The sequence below is a fragment of the Tachypleus tridentatus genome, chromosome 12, assembly GCF_004210375.1.
Source record: "Tachypleus tridentatus isolate NWPU-2018 chromosome 12, ASM421037v1, whole genome shotgun sequence".
Taxonomy (NCBI): Eukaryota; Metazoa; Arthropoda; class Merostomata; order Xiphosura; family Limulidae; genus Tachypleus; species Tachypleus tridentatus.
In genome coordinates this window covers 100,282,032-100,309,878 of record NC_134836.1, presented here as the reverse complement: position 1 = coordinate 100,309,878, position 27,847 = coordinate 100,282,032, and the positions used below count along the sequence as shown (strand labels likewise).

The following is a 27,847-nucleotide window of genomic DNA, read 5'->3' as shown; positions in this document are numbered from 1 at the left end:
ACACATTACACATATACTTTAATAAAATTTAGACAACCACTCATACGTTATACTGCGAAACTGTTATAAATATAAAAAGTTGAATATTTACAAAAGCAAGAATATGAATTTTGTTGTACTGAATTTTATTAGCTTATAAAAGGTTATATTTTAGGATTGTAATATCGGCCCGGCATGGCGAGGAGAATTAAGGCGTTCGAGTCGTAATCTGAGCGTCGTTGGTTTGAATACCCTCCATACCAAACATGCTTGCCTTTTCAGCCGTGGGGGAGTTATAATGTGACGGTGAATTTCACTACTCATTGGTAAAAGAGTAGCCCAAGAGTTGACACTGGATGGTGATGACTGGCTGTCTTCTTCCCTCTAGTCTTACACTGCTAAATTAGGAACGGCTAGCGCATATAGCCCTCATTTAGCTATGTGTGAAATTCGAAACAAACAAGCTTGTAATACAATACTTCCTGCAAAGTAGATTTAAGGAGTTAATTAATTTCCTTCTTCAACATTTAATCGATACTTCTTGATTAGAGTTAATGAACTTTAAACGCGTGTCTCTAATTAACTTTTGTTTTAGCATGTGCTACATTTGGAATATGTTTCAAAACGCGGGGTATATCAACATTTTCTTATATACTGTAACATTCTTTTGAATGAATTTACACGTAATGTGTCAATATACAATACGTACATATACATATATATGTATAACCTATAAGGCACGTACTTTGTTTTTCCAAAATACAATTAAATAACTCAATTAAGCCAAACATTTATTTCGAACCCAAAAATAAAGGTCAGTCAGAATATATTAGTTAAGCCCAATGAATAATAAAGGCAACAGAGTTAACATTGCCTAAGTGTTTTTCACTGGTTAAGAAATTTTTTTGTTATTAAATTAGTGTATGCATATTCACATGTTAAGACTTTATTTTACAGTAGATTACATATCATATCAGTAAGAAAGAGAGGTTTTGTAACAAACATTTATAATATTAAATAAAACAAAACACTTGGGATTAAGGACAAAATACGTAACACCAAAATGTAAACTACAATTATTTGTTTTTGAATTTCGTGCAAAGCTACACGAGAGCTATCTGCGCTAACCGTCCCTAATTTTGCAGTGCAAGACTAGAGGGAAGGCAGCTAGTCATCACAACCCTCCGAATACTGAAATTGACCCCCACATTATAAAGCCCCCACGGCTGAAAGGTGGAGCATGTTTGGTGTGACGGGGATTCGAACCCGCTACCCTAAGATTACGGGTCAAGAGCCTTATTCATCTGGCCATGCTGGGTCAAATTACAATGGAAGAACTATGAAACATATCTGGACAGATGTTTGTGACAAAGAAGTATAGCGTTATGTGCGCCACCTGTTAGATTTAACTACTTTTCACAAGCATTACGTCCTACAGAACATTTCGTATCAAAAGCAGATGTAATTGTCTGAGCCTACGAGAGTCCACGTCCCATATTTTTCCGAGCCTTCAAGAGTCAACGAATCCTACACGAATCCACAACCCATATCTGTCTGAGCCTTCAAGAGTTCACAACCATATCTGTTTAAGCCTTCAAGAGTCCACAACCCGTATCTGTCTGAGCATACAATAGTCCACAACCCGTATCTGTCTGAGCGTACAAGAGTCCACAACTCATATCTGTCTGAGCCTACAAGAGTTCACACCCGTATTTATCTGAGCCTACAAGAGTTCACACCCGTACCTTAAAGTTTTTCATGTTTACAGAAAGTTACAAGGGGGAAGAACAGTTATAATTAAAATTTACAAAAAATATGTTAAAAATGAACTAGTTACTATAACTAATTTTCTGAAGTCGACATTCTAATTCCTATAGTAGCTCAAAACATGTTGGTTAATTAAATTGCAAGCAATTAGACACCTACAGATGAAATTATTAAAATAATGTTACTAATATTTTCAGTAATATTTTACATCCTTCCTCAGATAGTTATATAGAAGTAAAACGCTCTGTGTAACAATTTCAGATTCATTTTTCTTGCGTTTTTCTCTAGCTTCTTTAGAATTTGACCTCACTGACCCCATATGAAAATACACCCAGATTTCTTTGTTTTGAAATTCGCGCATAGCTACTCGAGGGCTATCTGCGCTAGGCGTCCCTAATTTAGCAGTGTAAGACTAGAGGGAAGGCAGCTAGTCATCACAACCCACCGCCAACTCTCGGGCTACTCTTTTACCAACGAATAGTGGGATTGACCGTCACATTATAATGCCTCCACGGCTAAAAGGGCGAGCATGTTTGGTGCTACCGGGATTCGAACCCGCGACCCTCGGATTACGAGTCGAACGCCTTAACATGCTTGGCCACGCCGGGCCCTCCAGATTTCTCCTCCAATTGTAAACATTATCCAGAGAGTAACTGTTGTTTTTATTGTTTTAGCGCAAAACTACACATTAAGCTATATGAATTCTGTTTATTGATATGAATGAAACCCAAAATGTTTTTATTTTCAATCCTTAACATTACTGATGACCTACTGGAAGATTTGAGGACTTTCCTCAAGCTCATTGGTTTTTTCTGCCTTCTCAGGTGCACTTATAGCAAGCTTAATTAACTTTTAACTTCACCCTCTCTACACATATAGGCCCAGCAATGGACAGGTGGTTTGGGCACTCGTAATGTAAGAGTGGTGGGATAGAATCACACTTCTACCAAACTAGCTCACCTTTTCAGGCTTCTAGACGCTGTAATGTGTCCCTGTTGAATTCAGTTGGTAAAAGAATAGCCCAAACGTTGTCTATGGGTAGTGATGATTAGCTACCTTCTCTCAAGTCTTCCTCTCTTAAGTTAGAGACGGTAAGAACAGATAGCCCTCAAAATGAATCAAACCAAATCTACACATACACGTTTTTTATTTGATGTCTGGGTGTGCCAAATTACGCTTAAAATAAAAGTTAAATCTGAAAGATGGCGATAACACAGGGCGTTACGTGAATCTTACTTTTGCAAAAGGTTCACAGTAGAAGGTAAAAAACTCACCACCTACAACTTTGCAGTTTGTTCTAAGAATGCTCTTAGAACATTCTCTTAGAATGTTCTGCTCTTTAAAAACGCGCACACAGTATTAAATTTCAAGGGATGACATAAAATTTCTTGATAACTTGACTTTTTTTACTTTTCTATTGCTGGTTTTAGTCTACAAAGAAAAAAATATCTTCTTATAATACAAATAAAACGAGACTCCAATCCACACTGCTGCCCCCCACAGATCTAAAATTATTCTTTGTAAGCGAGAATACCCTGCAACTTTCCATTTCCATGGGAACATCTGGCTGAATAGTGCATGTCCAATGAAAAGGAAAAGTGGATTCATACCTAAACGAAACAAGCTTTAATTATTAACTAAGAAAACAATAAATTGATCATGATCACATGCTAATCCGACTAAACACAATACAATTGTATAACAACCTAATAGGAACTTATAAAGCAAAATTAATATTCTTATTGTAAAGGTTTTTTCTTATATCAGTAAATTCAATTGCACCAAATACGAAACACCAACATTTAAATCAAATTTTAAACAAAAACTACAAATATACTAATTTGACACCATACCAGGATAATGAAACGGTCCACCATTCCATAACTTCATAACATCAACAGTGATGTACAAGATTATAAAAACTGTCAACGCTATAAAACTGATTGTCAAGACAAACGATAGCGACCTGAAGAACATATGATAAAAAATATACTCTAAATATTGTACATAAAAACAATAATCGGTTAAGTTTCTAATATAAATATATGTGTATCAACGTCCCTTGTTTTACAATTTAACAGTTAAAATAAACTGCGCAGCTCAGGTAACATTTTTGTATTTGAAATATTTTAATAACAAATCCAATACTACGTCCCACTGACTTTAGAGCTACACCAGAAACAGCTCGTGTGGGTGTTAGAAAACGTTATTCAAATAAGCTGCGTATTCGTTAAAGTATGGAAGATTCTCTGGGTGCATGTGTATGTTTTTGTACTTTTTAATCTAAGAAACGAACTTCAAGCGAATTGTTTTGTGCGCAAGTCTTTTCATCATCAAGTTTCTGAGTACTACCAACTAAGTGCTTATATTCGTGATGACAAGAAACCCACTTGAAATAAAAAGGTATTCTCAAGACGGTTGGTATGGGTATTAAACCTTTAATGAAAATAAAGTACAGAACAACGTTCTGACCTTCTTAGGCCATCTTCAGGTTAACAAAGATGACCTAGAAAGACCGAAACGTTGTTCTCTACTATATCTTAATTAAAGTTTTAATACCCATACCAGCCGTCTTGAGAATACATAAGTGCTTATCCTATCTTACTACTGAACCGTGTGTCACCATTTAGCTGACAGATTTTACATTTGTATATAAAAAGTGTAAACATACACGACAAAATTTTTAAACGTTAAAGTATTTTTGATGAAACAGATAACATTAAACCAGAAAAAATGCGTAAAATGCTAAAATTTGGGAGCATTAATAAATGGGTGAGTGGAATTAAAAGTAAATCTCCCACCTAATATTATTATTATTGAAGTGCAGTAAACCAAAGTAACTTGTTATATTTCTTAAACGTTTTAAGAGTATGGTAGTTTATAAAGCACGTGAAACGTGACACTATATACTTTAATTTCTAATTTTTTTATTTGGTATAGTGGAGACTTTGCTCTTTAGTTATATCCTTTGTGGTCCAGTTTTAATTCATCATTTCTATTTGCTCTTAATCTGTTTAAGCTGTGAATACTACTGTTCTTTATGCTCTTGATCTGTTTAAGCTGTGAATATTACTGTTCTTTATATTCTTGATCTGTTTAAGCTGTAAATATTACTGTTCTTTATGTTCTTGATCTGTTTAAGCTGTGAATACTACTGTTCTTTATGTTCTTGATCTGTTTAACTTGTGAATACCACTGTTCTTTATGTTCTTGATCTGTTTAAGTTGTGAATACTACTGTTCTTTATGTTCTTGATCTGTTTAAGCTGTGAATACTACTATTATTTATGTTCTTGATCTGTTTAAGCTGTGAATATTACTGTTCTTTATGTTCTTGATCTGTTTAAACTGTGAATATTACTGTTCTTTATGTTCTTGATCTGTTTAAGCTGTGAATACTACTGTTCTTTATGTTCTTGATCTGTTTAACTTGTGAATACCACTGTTCTTTATGTTCTTGATCTGTTTAAGCTGTGAATACTACTGTTCTTTATGTTCTTGATCTGTTTAAGCTGTGAATACTACTGTTCTTTATATTCTTGAACTGTTTAAGCTGTGAATACTACTGTTCTTTACATTCTTGAACTGTTTAAGCTGTAACTACTACTGTTCTTTATGTTCTTGATCTGTTTAAGCTGTGAATACTACTATTATTTATGTTCTTGATCTGTTTAAGCTGTGAATATTACTGTTCTTTATGTTCTTGATCTGTTTAAACTGTGAATATTACTGTTCTTTATGTTCTTGATCTGTTTAAGCTGTGAATACTACTGTTCTTTATGTTCTTGATCTGTTTAAGCTGTGAATACTACTGTTCTTTATGTTTTTGATCTGTTTAAATTGTGAATACTACTGTTCTTTATATTCTTGATCTGTTTAAGCTGTGAATACTACTGTTCTTTATATTCTTGATCTGTTTAAGCTGTGAATACTACTGTTCTTTATGTTCTTGATCTGTTTAAACTGTAAATACTACTGTTCTTTATATTCTTGATCTGTTTAAGCTGTGAATACTACTGTTCTTTATGTTCTTGATCTGTTTAAACTGTGAATACTACTGTTATTTGTGTTCTTGATCTGTTTAAACTGTGAATACTACTGTTCTTTGTGTTCTTGATCTGTTTAAGCTGTGAATACTACTATTCTTTGTGTTCTTGATCTGTTTAAGCTGTGAATACTACTGTTCTTTGTGTTCTTGATCTGTTTAAGCTGTGAATACTACTGTTCTTCATGTTCTTGATCTGTTTAAGCTGTGAATACTACTGTTCTTTATGTTCTTGATCTGTTTAAGCTGTGAATACTACTGTTCTTTATGTTCTTGATCTGTTTAAGCTGTGAATACTACTGTTCTTTATGTTCTTGATCTGTTTAAGCTGTAAATGCTACTGTTCTTTATGTTCTTGATCTGTTTAACTTGTGAATACCACTGTTCTTTATGTTCTTGATCTGTTTAAGTTGTGAATACTACTGTTCTTTATGTTCTTGATCTGTTTAAAGTGTAAATACTACTGTTCTTTATATTCTTGATCTGTTTAAGCTGTGAATACTACTGTTCTTTATGTTCTTGATCTGTTTAAGCTGTGAATACTACTGTTCTTTATGTTCTTGATCTGTTTAAGCTGTGAATACTACTGTTCTTTATATTCTTGAACTGTTTAAGCTGTGAATACTACTGTTCTTTACATTCTTGAACTGTTTAAGCTGTAACTACTACTGTTCTTTATCTTCTCAGGATAATCTTTGAATGAATGATGAAATATTTCTTTTTCTAACAGTTTGTTTCTAACAGAGAAATTTTAAAGTGAGTTTGCTTTCAGAAAGCAGAAGATATTTTGCTGTTTTACCTTCAAGTGATGTTAACACAGACTACAATAAACTCTCCTAGATTTTAGTGTTAATCCACCCTCGTAGTCTACCAAACTAGATACATCTAGGATTTATAGTTACTTGTATAACTTCAGTCTACCAAACTAGATACATCTAGGATTTATAGTTACTTAATTTAACTTCAGTCTACCAAACTATATACGCCTTTGATTTAGTTACTTAATTTAACTTTAGTTTACCAAATTGGAAACATTTGTGACTTACAGTCACTTAATTTGACTTATGAATACCGAGTGATGTTCATTACTTTATTCAGCTTTGATAAAAGTTAAATATATTTTAGGAAATTCTTAAAACGTGAAAATGAGTTATCTGAATTACCATATATTTTTATTCACTGGTATCAGGCCATCGTTACGAAAACCTCCAGCCAGAGCGTAAGCAGTTGCACCCTGTGAAAAACGTAGTTGTTAGTGCTACGTCACTCCGAAACAATATACTGGTATTATTATAGAACGTCTTACGAGGCCATATAACATAATTTTATTGTACAAAGAAACAACTCCACATGAAACTAAAGAATACTCACTAATACGATTATCCAACACATCCAGTGAGTTAACTTTGTTTTCCAATGTAAGTAGGCTAACAGCGTTCTTCCATTCTGAAACGTATTTAAGAAAACAACATATTATAATTTAAAAATCAATTTTTTCTCGTAGTTAATTATTAAAATATTTTAAAGATGAATTAGAAGTCGAAAAAAAGAGATATGTCAGCCAGTCAGTCATCTCTTTGATCAAATTTTCAACCTTAATATTTATCAATTTTACTTCTGATATACTAGTTTTTCAGGCTGGTATTATTATAACTACACTGTAGAGGATTCGTGTAGCCTAAACTCTCACACCAGTGAGAGAAGAACAAGTTCGAAAACAAATTAAACACACACAGCACGAAATATATAAATATAAACACTTTGTTATTTCCAAATTCAATTTGTTCTCATCTAAGAAACGAACACATAACAGCATTTGTGCTACGTATAACGAATCACTAAATATTCTTACGTTTCAAGTGCTTCAACAACTCACTCATACAGATTTCCGTTTAATGTTTTCTTTCCATATCTGTAACACTTTTAATTAATATTAGTTATTAACAGGAGTCTGTTATAGAATCATAAATTTGCAAAATAATGGCAAATATTATCTTACACGTCAAAAATACTCTGGTATTACAAAAAAACTCGTACATCCGAGGGACTTAATGTTAAGCTGACAAATACTGACATCACAGTAAATATTTTTTTTCGATCAGAGACAACTTTATTTTAATGTCAACAGTTCTGTGTTATATTTCAAAAGCTGTTTATCTTACCTAGTATATTGACACAAGTTTAAAATCATTTATATATCCAACATAATAAAGTAATTTAATCTCTCATTAATAAAGAGTTTTTTTTTTTGTTAAGGGAACAAAGCGAAATATGTGTACGACATAACATAAGAAATATTATTTTACTATTCTATGAAGAATAGATTGTTCCATGTACAAATGTATAAGATATCACGTGCCATGGAATATAAACATCGAAAAGTGCACTGATTAAAAAGACTTGTGAACGCTAGCGCTCAAAGAAAATTAATTTTTCTTTCGACAGTACTAAACTAGTATGCTTTACTCATTTTATAGAATAAAACCAATACTTTACTCTAATAGGTGTCTATAAAAGACAGTTATGAAAAGGACGAATGAAAACTGTTTATTTCAATATTTGGGTTACAGGAACCGATGCCATGAAGAAGTTGTTTTTCATGTTCAACTGTTTTACTTCCAAGTTAAGAAAAAACATTGTATTTCTGAACACAAAAACAAACTTACTCGTCATACGAAAACCTTGTGGTGGAGAATATGTTGGTGCAGACGATCATATTTTTACTGCTAAGAAAATTAGTTCGTTTCTAGTTTAATTATAATTAAAAGGTTTGTTTTGCTTTCATGCGCTAGTTTATTATCAAGGCTACTAGCATGAAAAATATTATATTTCTTGTAAGCCTTGTCACACATGAGATAGAGTCTAGAGGTTTCTAGAAATATAAAACGAAAATTATATATATACTCAAGTATGTAACGGAGAAAATAGAATGATTTAAAATATGCATAATGGACCAAAACACAGGTTTGAAAAAAGATAGTAAAGAAAGCATCACGGAAAATATACTTGAAATATCTTTAACTTTTATTGTAAAATACTCATTTTAAAAACATTTAATATATTCTAAAAACATCTTTAAATTTAAGATATGTTTTTCAGGATTCCGAGTTAATAAATGTAAAGTAAAGAATCTGAAAAGAACAATAAGTAAAGAATCTGAAAAGAATAATAATTAGAGAATCTGAAAAGAACAATAAGTAAAGAATCTGAAAAGAATAATAAGTAGAGAATCTGAAAAGAACAATAAGTAAAGAATCTGAAAAGAATAATAAGTAGAGAATATGAAAAGAACAATAAGTAAAGAATCTGAAAAGAATAATAAGTAGAGAATCTGAAAAGAACAATAAGTAAAGAATCTGAAAAGAACAATAAGTAGAGAATATGAAAAGAACAATAAGTAAAGAAAAAAGAACAATAAGTAAAGAATCTGAAAATAACAATAAGTAGAGAATATGAAAAGAACAATAAGTAAAGAATCTGAAAAGAATAATAAGTAGAGAATATGAAAAGAACAATAAGTAAAGAATCTGAAAAGAATAATATTTTACAGTTTTTTCAGTTAAGATGAAAAACAAACAAAACACACCTGTATTCCGATAAATACAAGAAATGATGACGTAAGGGTTGCTAATAGTCCTTCAGGATCAAATGGTACTGTAGTATTGTAAATGCTCTAGATTAGAAAAACAACAAGGTTTTATCTTCAGGATTTATAACAGCCAAAGCAACACTTCCTAAAAAGTTAAAAAGATATAACAAATAATTTCTAATGTTAAAACTATGTACGAAGTACACCGAACAAGATCAGAATTTGAGGGATGTTTGTAAGTTGAATTCAATTGGAGACTTTAGAGTGGCACATTCGACCAAAGAAGAAAAGGGAATCTAATATTAGGTGGTAATCTACTAAAATATAAAAACATAAGTGTATGAAACGGAAAAGAGTTGAAAATGTTTTTTTTCTTCCTTCAAACGGTGTTCCAAAATTTTCAAGAAGAGTTTAGCTTGTTCAGATCGGGGCTTAGGACTTGTCAGAGCAGAAACAGAACGTCATTTATTCTATGTTGCTGCAAGACGTGCCTTGAGATAAGGAACTGTGAGTAATCATGTAAAAAACCACGTGACCGTCCTCCATGAAATCCTCTAAAAACAAGTACAAAATAATCTCACACTTTGATACTCCCTCTACCACACATTTGTATTTACATTTAAATTATTTTTCAGGTTGCCATCAAACCAAATAGTTTTTCCGTTGGTTTGGTTTGAATTTCACGTAAAGCTACACGAGTGCTATGTGCGTTAGCCGTCCCTAATTCAGCAGTCTAATGCTAGAGGAAAGGCAGATAGTCGTCGTCACCTACCGCCAACTCTTGGGCTATTCTTTTACCAACGCATAGTGAGATTGACTGTCACATTATAACGCCCCTACGGATGAAAAAGCGAGTATGTTTGGGGTAACGGGGATTCGAGCCCACGACTCTCAGATTAAGAGTCGAGTGCCTTAACCACCTAGCCATGCCGGACCACTCACAGGTCTGTCGACAACACTTTTGCTGGTTTCACTTCTACCAAATGCATATACACTTTCCATGAATGCATAAACTACATTTACTCTAACATTTAATTCACCGTTGAACAGGAAAATAACATAATTCAAAACCAAAAATCACTCACACTTATCTTTACATTTCCTGGAATTCTGCTCATGTATTCAAACAAAAATATCCACGTACTAGAAAAAATTACAAACACAACTTCAATGTTTCTCAACTGACTATATACTTTGTAAAACATTCATTCATTCATGTCAACACATTTCCATCAATTATTGTCGAAAAATGTTGACACAACCACCAAAACTTGACATTGGATATAAAATGCTTGTTGACTCCAAACTCACACACCCAAACTGACTTTAAACAATAATCACTACAAAATAAAAGTTAGATACAATCACACAATACGAACGTTGTTTGTAATGTTTGTAAAATGACGTCCAATAATTTCCAGAATTCTACATCGGAGAAACTGGAAACCAAATTCACAGACCGTAATAAAAAGCCCTTACGTGTTTACTACTATTGCAACTCAAAATAACAACAGTATCCGTATATGCAAAACAATGTAGTTTTTAAAGAAAGAACCAAACATGAAAAAAAACACACAAAATAAATGAGGCTATCTTAATTGGCCGAAGTAATCTTATTCTGAACCAACATTCCAGAGTACCAAGATATTTTTAAAAAGCTGTTAAGCAATGTACGGCCACGTGACCCTTGTGCAACATGTAGTATATATACATATATATTCCTGAGTCTATGTAAACCGCTTGTACCTGATGATGTCACAATCTTATCGAAACGTTGTGCAATTGTAATAAAATGTTCCTCATCACCCATACAAGCCTTCTCCAAACTCATTTAATCATTTAGTTTTTAACGTTTATTCCAGTCATTTCTTTGTTTTATCCAGATCATTATAGTTTATGTAAACATTGCTTAAGGAAATTAGATACATAGGAAAGAAAGTCCACTTGGCTGTATTATTAGATAATGAATTATTTATTTCCTTAAACTAAAAATTGAAATCATACATATGTGTATTCCATACCTTGCAAGCAGGTCTTTGAAAAATATGGTTTTCACCAAACACTAGTAAATCAATATACCCGGTGGCTCCTCCTGTACAGTTTTGATATTTTCCATTCATATGTAAACCTCCAGGTCCCTGATAACCTCTGGAAATGCCACAAAAACACAGAACATTTTTTACAAATATTGTGGTTTAGTTGGAACTGTCTCAGTTTCTACATTAAATATTTTAAATACATTCATGTTTTATTAAATAAATCATGACATTCAGTCACCCACCAGATCGTAGTATACAAACCTTTTTGTTTAATCAATTACAGATTTTCAGTGAGATTTGTAAAATATAGTAAAAACAGCACAAATAAATATAGAAGACAGTGAAACATGAACTGTAGGAAATCATGTATATCTTGCATTTTTTTCGATAAATAGAAGTGTTTTTGATTTGTGTCTAGAGTTTGGTTTGTTTTGAACTTCGCACAAAGCTACACGAGGGCTATCTGCGCAAACCGTCCATAATTTATCTGTGTAAGACTAGAGGGGAGACAGCTCTTCATCGCCACCAAGCGCCAACATTTGGGCTACTCTTTTACCAAAGAATAGTGGGATTGAACGTCACATTATAACATCCTCACGGCTGAAAAGGCGATCAGGTTTGTGCTACGGGAATTCAAATCCGCGACCCTCAGATTACGAGTCGAACGCCTTAACCCACCTGGCCATGCCGGGCCTATACAATATGTATTTTATAGATGTTGTGTAAGTGTTTTCCTTAAATAATTCAATTTTTTGTATACGTCATCATTCATCTTGAGATCATTAAGTGTTTCAAAGATGTTGTGTTAGTGTTGCTTAAGTAATTCTGCTATTTTTGTGCTTTTACATGCTGTTTTGTCGCTGAAAACTAGTGTTGGATATTTTTTATTGGTTTATTGTTTTATCTGTATCTTTGTTGGTGTTTCCAGAAAAGTTGTAGATTGTAATGATCCTTTAATTTGTTACAATAGGAGCCCCAGTTTACTTGTTTTTAATAGCTTTTACTTCAATTCTAATTTTGTTTCAAAGTGTGTTAATTTCTCTTTTTAATGTTACATCTCTCGTATTTACATATATAATCTGGGTAGACGACGTCTTTTCTTGATAATATCTGTTATATTCGTGAGTGGACCTGTGAGCCCTAACCACATGGCTTTACCAGGTCTAAAGGTTTAGTGTAGCAGTTTATGTGTAAGTATCCACTAGGAGTAAAAAAATAATAAATAACCCTTTAAGACTCTAGTTTTAAACATTTATAAACTAAACTCTTGTCTAATACCAACCTAGGACATCCGGGAACTTCTAAGAAGAACATTATTAGCGTATGAACAGAGAGAATGATCAACATCGTCAAATATTCGCCCTTGCAAAGAAGTAATTCATTCACAGGGTGCCAACATTGTTCCTATAATGAGGTAAAATCAACATTATTTTCTGAAAGTTTCATAAAATATTATCCTTCTGCCACCTTAAGTAAGCAGGTACTTTCGCAAATATTAGTAAGGAGTCTGACTACAAGAAACCTAATTATTTATGGGAAAATGTAAAGGCAATTTAAATGTCTTTTAATCCGGGTTGTTTTTTACTAATTAAATACAGACACGCACACTTGGACAAATTATTCGTTACACATGTAATGAATCATTTGCTTTCTGAGGCAAAGAGATTCCGGCGAGTCATCGGTCTATTTTTATTTCAAAGTTCTAATGTCTTCCATTCATATTCGTATAGATATAAAACTTATATATGAAAACTGCATAGAAGATGCAAAACTAAGTTTAAAAAAGAGAAAACGTCCACTAGAAACAACGGTAACAAAATTTAGGAAAACTCTACGTTGACAGAACGTTTTGGGCCTAAACCCTTCTTCACGTGTTTAAGAAGTGTTTAAGTCCGAATCGTTGTGTTAAAGTAAAGTTTTCCTCGATTTTATGACAATTGTTTCTAGTGTCCTTTCCTCTATCTTGAACTAATTGGTATTTATATATCTGGTACTGATTTCCATTGAAAATTCAAAGTCAAAACTAAATTTTGCACCAATAATATGTGCAACATTCATACCTTCAGTAAATATTTGAAAAATAACAAAGTTAATCCATCTTAGAAGCTATATCTATATAGTTATAAGTAACCAGTTGCACTTTTTACTTAATGAACTTGTTATAAATAAAGAAAAGGGAACCATATAATAGATGTCCTTACACTGTCATCCTTATTCCTCTTGAAAAAGAACAGATGAACAGTACTTGCAATGAAAAAGGACACTCCAATTAGCTGTAGAACTCCAGGAATTCTAAGTTTTGATGGAAAATCTTTTCCTAAAAACCATTTCAAATACAAGTCTTCATATTTGTGAATTTGGAAGTGGTATTTCTACTAACGCTGAGGCATCTCTATAATGTTTGTCATTTTTTAAATACAATAGTATTTACCATATTAAATATTGTTTAGATTTCATTCTTGGTTCGAATACTATTCTCTCACAAGCTTCGGTAACATTTTATTTTTATGAAACAAACTGGACAATATTTAAAAAAAGCATGATACATAAATCAAAATTTAGAAAGTAATAACGAAATATAAACCTTTTTCTTTCAGAACTGTTGACAGTTTTGTATACAAGTGCTTCCTTCTGTATTGGAATATCGGAAAAGTGAAAACATTGAAAGCAATGGCCAGTTTCTAAACTTTTATCAATATTTCTAAAAACAATGCAATACTTTAGTTCTAAAGTTATTCTTAACCGGTGAAGGTGTTTGAAGTGTTCTATAACGTGAAACAGTTTTACTATTATAAATTATTTGTCTTTTGTTTGTTTTGGAATTTCGCACAAAGCTACTCGAGGGCTATCTGTGCTAGCTGTCCCTAATTTAGCAGTGTAAGACTAGAGGGAAGGCAGCTAGTCATCACCACCCATCGCCAACTCTTGAACTACTCTTTTACCAACGAATAGTGGGATTGACCGTCACATTATAATGCCCCCACGGTTGGGAGGGCGAGCATGTTTGGCGCGACCGGGATGCGAACCCACGACCCTCAGATTACGAGTCGCATGCCTTAACACGCTTGGCCATGCCGGGCCAAATTATTTGTCTCACGAAAACTTTGATGTTCGTTTTTGTCACTTTTATTAAACAAGATTAGACATGACTTCTATACTGTTCTCTCATCCTGTAGATAATTCTGTGTTTTATTATAATACCAAGTAAATGTTACATATTTTTAATATGTTTTGTTAAAAATATTTTATTATCAAATAGGTTAACATTGAGACTTTTAAAGTCACCATCTTAAAATCAATTTTTTAATGGTTAATTTTATTATAAATTGATAAATGGACATAGAAGATTCATAAACTCACTGTTCAGAACCAAGCTGACATTTATTACGACACCGATGATAATCATTAAAAGTGACCTCGTGACAATTCTCCTAAATAATATCCAACGTGACACACCCTTGCACAGTTTCGAATTGAATGACATTGCTGTCGAAACTCCCATGACCCATACGAAACTGTAAAAGAAAATTGATAATACTGTGTCAGGTAATCTTAGCATAAAAACTTTTCAAAACCTTTTCGAAAGTTTGAAAAAAACTCATGCAGGTTTATATTTGATATATATATATATATGTATATTTCTATCTATGTATGTGTGTGTATATTTAGGAGTAACGATTTCAATAGCTCAGCGGCAAATAAGAGAATTTCTAACGCTAAAAACATGGTTTCGTTTTGCAGTTCTGCACTTAACAATAGAACAAACAAACAAACCGATGATATGTGATAAAAATATAACACAGATAGGAGTGTGTAAAAATGTGCCAAACTTTAGAGTTTCGGTTTTCGTCACTTTGTTGTTTGTGTGCAGAAATCAACTACAGGAGAACTAAAACAGCAACTATGTAGACATAGACATTCCAACAATAAAATATAGTATTACACAATGACGAACTTTAATTCTATTCAGTCCATGTAAAATTATCCACAAGATTCGCTATGTGATAAAAATGATTATTTTCATGACATCAAAATAAAATTCAGAAAGAATTTGGTACTCATATAGGAACCAAGAGCAATGTAACTAAGTGGTCAAGTTCTCATAAATGCAATATGTTATCATAGGTAATATAAAGATATAGGTGAATAAGTTATACAATACGCTACAATGTTATATACGTCCAGAATACGGATCTCAAAAACTATTGTACCAATCATTACCAATCATAACTGGGCAATATTTTTATAACTACGCAGTATTTTTATGGTTGAACAATATATAAAACAGTTGGGATTTTCACAAAATAATAAGTTTCAGGTTTAACCAATTGACATTACAAAGGAGTAAGTTTCAAATATAAAACAATCAAAAATGAACTTTAAAAGTTATTTGCTTCCTTCAGTGAAAATCTTAAGAATGTTCCAACAGAAAAAGCAGGACATTTTTACTGATAACTGTGTTTATAAAGAAGTACTTCAGTGAAATCTACTTCGTAATGTAATTCTGTGATGATAGTTGAATTTTAAACTAAGATTTCAATAAAATTATTTACTCATGGATATTGAAAAATATTGAATATCAGCTATGAGGGTATTGTTGTAGAACTATCAGACAATTCCAGAAAAGGCCAAAGACCCAATAGCCTTCCTTAGGATTGTTTGTTTGTTTGTTTTGAATTTCGCGCAAAGCTACTCGAGGGCCATCTGCGCTAGCCGTCCCTAATTTAGCAGTGTAAGACTAGAGGGAAGGCAGCTAGTCATTACCACCCACCGCCAACTCTTGGGCTACTCTTTTACCAAAGAATAGTGGGACTGACCGTCACATTATAACGTCCTCACGACTGAAAGTTCGAGCATGTTTGGTGCAACCGGGAATCGAACCCGCGACCCTTGGATTACGAGTCGAACGCTTTAACACGCTTGACCATGCTGGGCCCCTTCCTTATGAACTAGCAGTTATGCCTGCCTAGAGGGTGGATAATTTCTCTAATTTTCTTTAACTTCGCAACACTTTTTTTCTTAGCTTACATAAGTTTATCAATGAGTGATTGTAAAATATGATATCAAATGTCCTGCAATTGCTTCCATACATCAGAGAAGCTGTTTGGTTGCTTGTTGATCTTCTCAGAGTCCATATAAGGCCACACAGCCTTAAATCTAATACTGTTCCGTCAACCTACTTTGATTGTTCGAGATATCTTTTCACCATATTGAAAACTAGTAGAAAGGCAGCTGATCAACACCACAGATCGCTGACTCTTGTCAGACCAAATAGTGTGTATTGATCGTCACTCTTATAACGTATTCACTGCTCTGAAAATGGTGACAACGGATGCAAACCACGGATCCTTAGATCTACAGTACGAAACGTTAACTATTAGGTTGCGATGGCTTGCTTATTCGACATTAATATCCCAGAATTTGGCGGTAAATCATGTTGACAACTGTCTTCCCTCAAGTCTATGAATTCAAAATTAGGGATGGGTAATGCAAATAAGCATCATATAGCTTTGTGTGAATATGTCAAAAAAACAACTAAATAAAGCAATTTTCAAGAAAAATATATAATTTTGTTGCTGATGTTTAACGTACTAGAATCTCAAAACTACACTTTCATCTTAAGGTTAAACTTAATTTTTAAGTGAAGTGTCAAATTATTTGAAAGAGCTATCGAAAATAACAGCTATTATTGCTATGATTGGTTTGTTTTGAATGTCGCGCAAAGCTAGTCGAGGGATATCTGCGCTAGCCGTCCCTAATTTAGCAGTTTAAGGCTAGAGAAAGGCACCTAGTCATCACCACCCACCGCAAACTCTTATGTTACTCTTTTACCAACGAATAGTGGAATTGACCGTACTTTTATAATGCCCACACGGCTGAAAGAGCGAGCATGTTTGGTGTGACGGAGATTCGAACCCGCAACCCTCAGATTACGAGTCGAGTGCCTTATCCATCTGGTCATGCCGGGTCGATTATTTGTTTACCACATTAATATGATATTGAAAAATGTCTATAACAGCAATTTGATGTAATTATACATGTGCATTCCCACATGCAGGATGGCCGATAGATACGTTAAAATATGCTCTTTTGTATTTCATGAGAGTTTTCATATGGAGTTTCAGTAAAACCATATCTATATCAATGATGGACATTAACCGCTTGTAATTGTGGCCAGGTTAATTGTTCATGCAATAATGCTATGAAAGTTGTTGCTATTTAGTCGAAATTGTGTTTAGATTCATTGGAGAATTGAATATGAAAAACCTTTTATATAAGTATCTGCTATGTGGAGAGAAAGTACTGCATATTTCATATGGAGCCTAGGCCCGGTATGGCCAAGCGTGTTAAGGCGTGCGACTCGTAATCTGAGGGTCGCGGGTTGACATTCCCGTCGTGCCAAACATGCTCGCCCTTTCATCCGTGGGGGCGTTATAATGTGACAGTCAATCCTACTATTCTTTGGTAAAAGGGTAGTCCAAGAGTTGGCGGTGGGTGATGATGACTAGCTGCCTTACCTCTAGTCTTATACTGCTAAATTAGGGACGGCTAGCACAGATAGCCCTCGAGTAGCTTTGTGCGAAATTCAAAACAAATAAACAAACAAACATATGGAGCCAACCTTACGTTTTCCAATGTCTTTCAACGCAATAATATTATTCATTAGATTTCATGGTGAGACACTGTTTATATGTGCTAGCTAGTTCATAAACAAAACACATTTTTTTTATTATTATTATTACCATGGTAATATGACGTCAGAAATCCTTAAACCGTTCCACGGTGCATGCTCCATGACGAGGTAGTCTCCATTAGAAAAATTTGCAAATATCATAACAGCTATCACGAGAATGCTGGAAAAGTAAGTTAGTCTATCAAAATTTATTTTATCTTAACACTTAGACAACAAATATAATAACTAACCACTTCTCTAATTACAAATATATGTATATATATATATAATATCATATACACTCCATTCATTGAGTGAATTAGCCAAATCTTTTCAAATCTATATATTGTACTTAGCGATGTACTATAACAAACGTTTTTCTAACGAGAAAGCGCGTGTGACACTATAGGACAAAGATCTATAGCAATAGATAACTAAAGAAAAAGTAGTTTAGACATGTTTTAGGACCAACTATCTATTATCTACTTACGTACACTCCAAAAACGAATACGTCGAAAATGTTTGAAAATTCCTGGTGAATACAAAATGCTCACCCATCTGAGTTAAATAGGAAAATAGACACTAAATTTGCAACCTCATCTCTCAGTTTATGAACCGTACTTGTTTCTCATACTTTATTTTTAGTTTCCAAACAGCTCACACTGAAACATGGACTTCAGACTTACTTTATCACAAGGAGTAGTCTTCTTTGTTTTGTTTGTTTTTTTAAATTTTGCACAAAGCTACACGAGGGCTATCCGCGCTATCCGTCCCTAATTTAGCAGTGTAAGACTAGAGGAAAGACAGCTAGTCTTCACCACCCACCGCCAACTGTTGGGCTACTCTTTTACCAACAAATGGTGGGATTGATATCATGTCATAACGTACCCATGGCTAAAAGGGCGAGCATTTTTGGTGCGACAGGGATTCGAACCCTTGAACCCCAGATTATGAGACGAGCGCCGCAACCACCTGGCCATGCCGGACCAGTAACCTTCAATACCCATATATTTTATTTTTTACGCTCTTACCATATGAATCCATTTATCACACTATTGTTTAAAATACAATAACATAACCACCAGTATTTTTAAAAGTATTATACGGCTGTGCCTTTGTTTGAGTGATTGGATCACAGATCACCACAGTGTAAACTATCAACACGTGTCTATTTTCTGATACAGTTCATTTTTATATACTAAGACGTTGCTAGATACTAGCAAAGGGGGCCTATGCCTCGAATCTTTAAAGCACCTAGCGACGCCTCCGCTAGAAGGGTAGCAAACCCTCACATTTGCATTTTATTCACTGTTTCCACAATTATTTCTAGAAATTCACATGCGCGAAAAGGTTATTTTACTATAATATTTTATAATATTCCATCGAATAACGTAAAAGGCCTAGTTAAGTCTGGTGGTTAAGACGTTCGACTAGTAATCCTAGGGTCACAGGTTCGAATCCCCGTCACACCAAACATGCTCGCCCTTTCAGCTGTAAGGGCGCTATAATGTGATAATCAATCCCACTATTTGTTGGTAAATGAGTAACCCAAGAGTGGGCTGTGAGTGGTGATGACTAGCTGCCTTCCCTCTAGTCTTTCACTGCTAACTTAGGGACGGCTAGCACAGATAGTCCTCGTGTACTTTTGCGCGAATTTCAAAAACAAACAATAACGTAATAAACATAATGCCTTCATTAAGTACGACAAACCCAACTTTATTACGTAAATGACAAAATTCTGTGATTATAATAAAAATATGGTAAAATGATATTTTCTGTTTAGCGTGGCCCATATTTTGTGATCTATTATTAATACCGTCTTGTTGTATTAATAGTTATTACTAATATCATAACTTTGTGAAAGCATTTCAATATTACCCTCGAAATGAGTCGAGCGACCGAAGGCGGCCTTCCTTGCGTGGTATGAAGACATCGGACATCACGTAAGGAAGTGTAGGACACTTCAAAGAAGAAGACAAATATATGTCAAATTGGACCTAATCTTAGAAGACCTGAGAATATAATCTATTTATACCAAGCAAGTCTCATGTGTCATACTTAAACGACCCGACGTGGCCACGTGCTTAAAGCACTCGATTTGTAATTCGAGGGTCGCTGGTTCGAATCCTCGTAGCACCAAACATGCTCGCCATTTCAGCCGTGGGGGCGTTATAATGTGACGGTCAACCCCACTCTTCGTTGGTAAAAGAGTAGCCCAAGAGTTGGCTGTGGATGGTGATAACTAGCTGCATTCTCTCTAGTCTTACACTGATATATTAGGAAAGGATAGCGCAGATAGCTCTCGAGTAGCTTTGCGCGAAATTAAAAAAACAAACAAAAAACTAAATATTCCCGCTCTTTCAACCGTGGGGGCATTATAAAGTGACGGTCAATCCCATTATTTGTTGTTAAATGAGTAGCCCAATAGTTGGCGGTGGGTGGTGATGACTAGTTGCCTTCCCTCTCGCTACGGCTGGCGTAGATAGCCCTCGTGTAACTTTGCGCGAAATTAAAAAAAACAACAAAACAATCATACTTAAATACGTGCTACGCAGTACCTCAAAATATCTATTCATTAGCCAGAGACAATTAATAAAACATTGTCTCTGGCTGATGATATAGATATTTTGAGGTACTGTGTAGCATGTATTTAAGTATGACACATGAGGCCTGCTTGATACTAACAGAAGATACAGAAAACATAAAATAACACATAAACTTTCTATCACAGTAGTTACCAATATTAAACAAATTCCATTTACAATAAAACAGTCATAATAATTTCTAACATATATTTAGGCTTCAAAAAATTAATTATTTATTTGTAACGTTTATTTTGCGAATTTAAAGAAAAAGTTAATCCCCAATATTAAAACTTGTGTCTTTTAGTTTATTACAGAAAAAATTATGATGAGATAGTTATTGATTAATATTGAAAATATCGTTCTAGCTTATTGAGTTTGCGAGAAAAATGAAACATAAACTAATAATAAAACATACTCACTTCAGAAGATGTCGGTTTTATTTCTCTGGACTGGATATAATAAAACTTAATGTCTTGAACTTTTCTGAAATTACAAATATTTTTTTTATTTTATCTGCAATCTTAAGTCTTTCACAGTAAGATTTACAAAGCTAAAATTAGCATTTCGATTCCCCTCGCTAGACTCAGCAGATAGCCCGATGTGTCTTTGCTATAAGAAAAACACAGAAACTAGACGTAACCTATGGAACAGAACAATTACATTCCAACGGTAAGAATTTTCCTATTAACGACCAGAACTGATAAATTCATACATTACTAGGCTAATCGTATGTCTAATTAGCTTATACATTTCTACATTAGCTTTGCTCAAGATAAATATCTAGAAAGACGTCTTTTCGGCACTGGTTTCATGTAAACGTTATTAAAAATACGAATTTTTCGATCAAATATTACATTTCATAACTGGTTAATACTCAAATGTGTTCACTCTATACAAAATATCAAATAAATACGTCTGCGGACTTACAACGCTGAAAACCGGGTTTTGATACCCGTGGTGGGCAGAGCACAGATAGCCCATTGTGTAGCTTTGTGCTTAATTCAAAACAACAACATCAAATAAAGACTAGAGGCAAACGTACTTTTGTTTGTTTAAGAGCTAAGTGTGGCATAAATACTGGCGTTTCTTGACTGTTAATTTGAGAGATACGAGCCAACGATTCTCGTTTCATTGATTGGTCAAATCGCACTTTTCTATCAGATAAAACTGCCCGTTATAGAACACTCATGATGTGAGGGTCACGAGTTCGAATTCCTTTCCTTTACATGCTCGCCATTTCAGCTGCAAGGACGTTATAATGTTATGGTTAATCCCACTTTTCGCTGGTAAACGAGTAGCCCAAGAATTGACGATAGGTGATGTTAACTAACTGCCTTCCCTCTAATTTACCACTTGAAAATTAGAGACGGGTAGCGCAGATAGACCTTAAGTAGCTTTACAATGTTTTATTCAAAAGCAACTAACTCGTCGAGATGTCGTTAGTGTCTGTCCTAATTTTAGTTAAGTGTTTAAAATTTGGATACTTAAAAGGGCTTTAGATATTTCAGAGACAAACCAAAAATGTTTCTAGGTTGGAGTTGGGTGCTGTTTACTAGTTGTCTTCCATATATTTTGTTATTTCAAGATTAGTGTTAACCAAGGACTAACAGAGCACAGCGAAATAATTTTTGATCTACCAGTTAATTTACCTCTATAAAAAAGTAGTGCAGTAACAATAGTAAAAAAATGGCGTGTTTTATTCGTTTGTTTATTCAGAATTGCAAATAAAAACAATTATATCTTTAATGGTTATAGTTAAGGTTTCAATTTTCAACTCCATGCATCAAAGAATCAGAGGTGAAGCAATCAATACCACTTATACCTTGCTTGCAAAGCTAATAATCTCACACAAAAGTTTGTGAACTTTGAAAACTGCACATCTTTAAATAATTAATACTTGTTTGTTTTTAATTAGTACAAGGCTACACGATGAGCTGTCTGTGCTAGGCTTACTCGGGTATTGAAACCAACTGGTGTTGTAAGTCTACAGACATGTCGCTGTGCCACGGAGGGCAATACATAAAAGAAATGTACTTCCACGACGATTACTTTATTATGTCTTCATGTTTCAGTTTATAATAACAATAATAAAGAAAAAATAAGTGTTTCAAAATCAAACACTCAACAGTCACTTAAATATATTGATTGCTCATAAATTAACTATATCTAGGGTTGAAAACTGACATAAAAAATAAGCAATCGATAAAACACCAAATTCTCTTGAAAGTCGTTGATTTATTGTAGCCAAACACCCCTGTCTCGTGATTTACGTTGAGACCCTATTAAACCACAAAAGTAAAATGGGTTTCCTTACCTGCAAATACGAAGCAATTTTTCACGATTGTGTGCACAGCCTAATATCACGTAGAAAAGAATTGAAATGATAAGAGCTGAAATGATAATAAAGTGCTTTAATATATTACCAGACTTTATTTATATATACAAATTTGGAGTGAATATATTTTATGAAAACCACAAAAGATGCAGAGTTATTTTACTGTATAATAGCATTTATTTTTTCACAAACAAGATATGTTAAATCGGTTAAATTGAATTATTACTGCGTTTAATGTTCGAGTTTTTTTTTCACAAATAATTTTGCTCTATGAGGAGAAATAAATTTTCTATATATGTACACTTGGCATGACCTGATGAGTAGGGCACTTGACTCGCGATGTGAGGGGTAAACACAAACGCAAACTTACGTGGCAGGGGTTTAATTTAGAGAGAGAGAAATCGTAAGAATTCTCTCTCCAACTGGGGTGATCAGGAACGTTGTAGTTCCTCTTCGTCCCCTTACATGAGAAATTTTTTAAAAGTATCCGTGGAATTTTTACTTTATTTTTAATATTTCAAAAATGGAGTGGGGTATTTGTGAGTGAGAAGAAGAGCGGGAGAACTGGACGAGGGCAGCGAAAGTGAAGTGAGCCAGACCTTGGCTCGAGGACGGAGTACACTGGCAGCTGGCGAATTGATTTTTAAAATTTACTATGAGTGATTTGATACCCTGTGAGTGGGTAAACGGTCCTTTTCAGAATGAGGCTGGGACCCACAGGTCCGATGCCAGAGATTTTGCTGTGGGGGGAAACGGGAGTACCCCGAGAAAACCCACTTTCACGGACTGGGACCCGAATAATCTACCAAGACCGTGCCCGGAAGTAGCTGGGGAGAGAAAGAAAAAAAAATAATAAAAGAAACTGATGAACTATGTTGGTGGTATACGTGGAAACTGTTAGCTGCAGTCTTGTAGATCAGGTGGTAACTTCGTCATGAACTTGTTTACACACTTGAAGCCCATTGGTGCAATTGAAAAACGTGGTCTCGGTGGTGGAACTACTGGCTGTTCTTCGGTGAGTTGTTCTTCGCTGGTCTGTGATGCTTTGTTTCTTCTCGAGGTTTTGGTTTGAGTTTTCTGCGTGGAGGTAGTTTGTTTTTCAGTTTGTACTGTCGCGTCGATGGTTATTATGGTAATGGTTTGAGTCTGGCTGGTTGTTGAATTCCGTGGAACTGGGATTGAAGTCTGGCATGAACTGTCCTTTTTCTTTCTTGAACTACTGGAACTTGGCGTGTTGCTAACAGTGGGAGTTGTCGTCTTCTGAGTCGAGTTGTCTGAATCTGTCTTCATGTTTCTTCTGATTAGGTCTGGACTCGGCGGTATTTTGGTAGTTTCATGTTGGAAGATTTCCGTTGGTTGTTTGCGATATCTGGGTGCTTTGTTTGAACCATTATTAAGTGGTCGTCGATGTGGGCGTTCGGCTCTAAAATGAAATACATGATAATAACAGCCGTCACGTAAAATACAGTCAGCATTGTACTTCGACGTTGTCACTAACTGTAAAATACAGTCAGCACTGTACTTCGACGTTGTCACTATCTTCATGAAGTGCGTGGGATGGTTACTGTTCTTAGAATAAATTCGATGAACTGCATATACCTTGGCTTGTATTTGGGGTTCTATGGTTTGTCTAATTTCTTCTGGTTGAATTGATGGGTCGAGGCCCCTGAGGAATACAGAATAAAGATTGACTGGACTTTTAGTGGGGGAACAACTTACTTTAAATTTAGTGTTCCATGGCTGGCATAGATAAATTTGGTCTGCAGTACTGGCTGGTTGGATGAGGATTCCGCCCCGGCGTAACATTCGGGTCCTGGACGGTTCGATGGTTGCCCTAGGTTTGGCTCGGGCGATCAACGTGGCGACTTGGTACGGCGTGAGGTTCGGCGGTAGGCCGTCGACGATTACCGGCGGCACTAACGGCCTGACTGGCGAGGATGAACGTTTCGTTCTAAATAGCATGTTGGCAGAGATATGTGAGGGGTAAAGGGTTCGAATTCCTTTATATACGCGCACTTTCAGCTGTGGGGGCGTTACAGTTCGTGACGGTAAATTCCACTTTTGACTGCTAAAGAGAAGCCCAAGAGACGACGATAGATAATACCGACTAACTACCATCCCTCTAGTTTACCACTCGGAACTTAGGGAGGGGTAATACAAATAGCCTTCAAGTAACTTTAAAAGAAATTAAAAACAAATAAAACCTAGAGACATGGTTAGTGTCAGCTCTGGACTTAGTTGAGTTTGTAAGATTGAGATATTTGAAAGAATTTTAAATATTTAAAAGATTGCCATGCGGTATTTATCAGAAAATGTTTTTTTTTTTTTTGTTTAAAATCAAGAACAAGCTCTACAAAGTCCACCTGTTCACCACGGGTGTCGAAACTGGTTTATAGTGGTGTGACTCCGCGGATATACCGCGGTGCCACTGTGGACACTAGATAAGGAAATGGAATAATGAATTACATGGATTAGAAGACGAAAACGACTGAAAAATGTTTCGGTCAGTTTGTTTTGCATCTCGCGCAAAACTACATGAGGTCTATCTGCGATAGCCGTCCTTAATTTAGCAATGTAAAACTAGAGGGAAGGCGAGTATTTATTACCACCCACCACCAACTCTTGGGCTACTCTTTCACCGACGAATAGTGGGATTGACCGTGACTTTATAACGCCCCCACGGCTGAAAGTACGAGCATTTTTGGTGTGACATGGATTCGAACCCGCAACCCTCCGATTACGAATCGAGTGCCTTAACCACCTCGCCATGCCGAGCCCGTTTTGCGTCGACTCAGATTTTCTTCTAACATTGGCTACGTTTTTAGTTAGCTAAGATGTATGCAGGAATCTAGTAAAATCGCTTAACTTATCTTACTCAATAACTTAATATAATAATACAGAGTACATTAACAATCGTGAATAACTGACGATTAAAATACTAGTTTCCAACTTTTAATATTTATAAATGTTTTTCGTAGCAAATTCCACGAGAAATAACAGCCATGCAAGACTTCTACACCTCTTAATTTGAATGACCATTTATATTTTTTCTTTACTTAAAAAGTGCAGCCATTATTGAAGTACGAATTTGAGTTATCCATTATATATCCATACTTTAAATTCCATATCATGGGCTTTCGCGGGTAGGGAAATAAATGGAAAATGAGAAATGTATTTCTTTCTTTATTCGTTCAAATATATATATATATGTATATTGTGCTGCTTTCTGCTCCATCCCTCACCCACCCCTGAGAAATCTCTGTGAACGTCTAAGTTTTCTTTCTAGGAAATTAATTTTAAAAACTTCTTAGCCCTTATTTTGCGTTATTTTTTCGAATGGCTCCTTACACATATATGTAAACATTTTTCAAGTTAATTGGTTCAGCCAAATTTGAGAGTTCTCTAAACATTTTGATCTCCTTTCTCGAAGTTTGTTTCATTTTTTTTATGTTCTGTTTCGATCAAAAACGTATACAAAATTGCAAATGTTTTGCCCCCCAGTGGCTCAGCGGTATGACTGCGGGTGTACAACGCTAAAAACCGGGTTTCGAGACCCGTGGTGGGCAGAGCACAGATAGCCCATTGTGTAGCTTTGTGCTTAATTCAAAACAACAACAACTACAGCAAATGTTTCAGCCAGATATTCTGGAAGGAATCCTAAAATTAGGCTAATGTAGAAAGATACAGATACAGGAACGACTGGGAATTGCTATATAAATTTTAACATCTGCCACACGAGCCTGCTTAGCATATTTCAGTACTGAGCCTAGAATACTCAGCAGAGGGAATCAGTTTGAGAATTGCTAGGGACGTCATCTTCCATTTCAACAATACATCTTTGGGTTTTATAGTACCATTAGTCTCACAAGATTATGGAACTAATTATTTCGTTTTTATGATTCCACCCCAACCCCCTCTTAGAAGATAATTATACTACTGTGCAGGTTGTTTTATGTTTTGCTGTCAATACAGTAATTAATCGACGAATTCCCGATTCAGCCAGTATTTCAAGTTGATTTGGATAACTTTGAATAAGCTATTCTCTCATCCGACCCAGATCCATGTCTAACTTAATCGCTACACGTAAATCAACACGTTCACAACCACATCGAGAATATTTGAAGTATGTTTTTTATTTTACATGTTGGCTCTTATGGCCTCCGATTAGGCCATGAGTCTGGTTCAAAAACCTAGACCTTGAAAGTAGTGTCAAATGCCTTCCTTCTGTCTAATCAAAACAACCTAAATCTTTCCTGAATGACCCATTTCTTGGATCCACATCAAGATCCCCGGGTTGGCTAATGTGGCAGGTGTTGATCGTGTATAATAAGTTGTTTACATTTTGTAAAGTTTGGAAAGACATTTCAAACTCATAAAAATCAACAAGTAAATATACATAACCTTGGAGGTCTTACAGCTTGGAAATAGATTGACTTATTTACTTACGTGAGTTAAGGCGTTCGACTTGTAATCTGAGGGTCGCGGGTTCGAATCCCGGTTGCACCTAACATGATCGCCCTTTCAGCCGTTAGGGCGTTATAATTTGACGGTTAGTCCCACTATTCATTGGTAAAAGAGTAGCTCAAGAGTTGGCGGTGGGTGGTGATGACTAGCTGCCTCCCTTCTTGTCTTACACTGCTAAATTAGGGACGGCTAGCGCAGATTGCCTTCATGTAGCTTTGCGCGAAATTAAAAACAAACAAACAAACTCTACTTACGTAAGTAAGAATTTCGAGGAGTTTTTATTGTTGTTAACGAACATTCGACCTCCTCCTCAGTCCTTCCAGTGACCAACAGAAAGTACTCTCCCATTTCTCCAAACGTTTCCATGATACT

The 27,847-nt window shown here is 34.9% G+C and overlaps 1 protein-coding gene across 4 annotated transcripts; it reads right to left on the bottom strand.

Annotated features, from left to right (window-relative positions):
- Positions 1-910: 910 nt before the first annotated feature.
- On the bottom strand, positions 911-27,847 carry LOC143234154 (heparan-alpha-glucosaminide N-acetyltransferase-like). 4 transcript variants are annotated; one of them, XM_076471278.1, is made up of 14 exons: positions 27,730-27,847; positions 22,991-23,066; positions 21,096-21,159; positions 19,970-20,052; positions 18,162-18,272; positions 14,779-14,933; positions 13,620-13,735; positions 12,701-12,822; positions 11,401-11,527; positions 9,377-9,463; positions 7,162-7,236; positions 6,954-7,024; positions 3,600-3,712; positions 911-3,356 (listed from the first exon to the last, which is right to left on the bottom strand). In XM_076471278.1, exons 1-14 carry the CDS (start codon positions 27,839-27,841, stop codon positions 3,178-3,180), a joined length of 1,491 nt encoding a protein of 496 aa, XP_076327393.1. In that variant the 5' UTR covers positions 27,842-27,847; the 3' UTR covers positions 911-3,177. The 4 variants fall into 4 exon arrangements, with proteins under 4 accessions (XP_076327393.1, XP_076327394.1, XP_076327395.1 ...); XM_076471279.1 differs by lacking the exon at positions 27,730-27,847 and adding an exon at positions 24,731-24,958; XM_076471280.1 differs by lacking the exon at positions 6,954-7,024 and having other exon boundaries at positions 3,217-3,356.

What these genes read in the sequence shown, in the direction of transcription:
- LOC143234154 (XM_076471278.1), bottom strand. Translation starts at nt 27,841, where the DNA reads ATGGAAACGTTTGGAGAAATGGGAGAGTACTTTCTGTTGGTCACTGGA. An exon ending in AGAGGAATAAGGATGACAGT is followed by an intron (nt 12,823 to 13,619) that starts GTAAGGACATCT and finishes ACCTCATTATAG; the next exon opens with GAACAATGTTGGCACCCTGT. An exon ending in TTCAAAGACCTGCTTGCAAG is followed by an intron (nt 9,464 to 11,400) that starts GTATGGAATACA and finishes TTTCTAATCTAG; the next exon opens with AGCATTTACAATACTACAGT.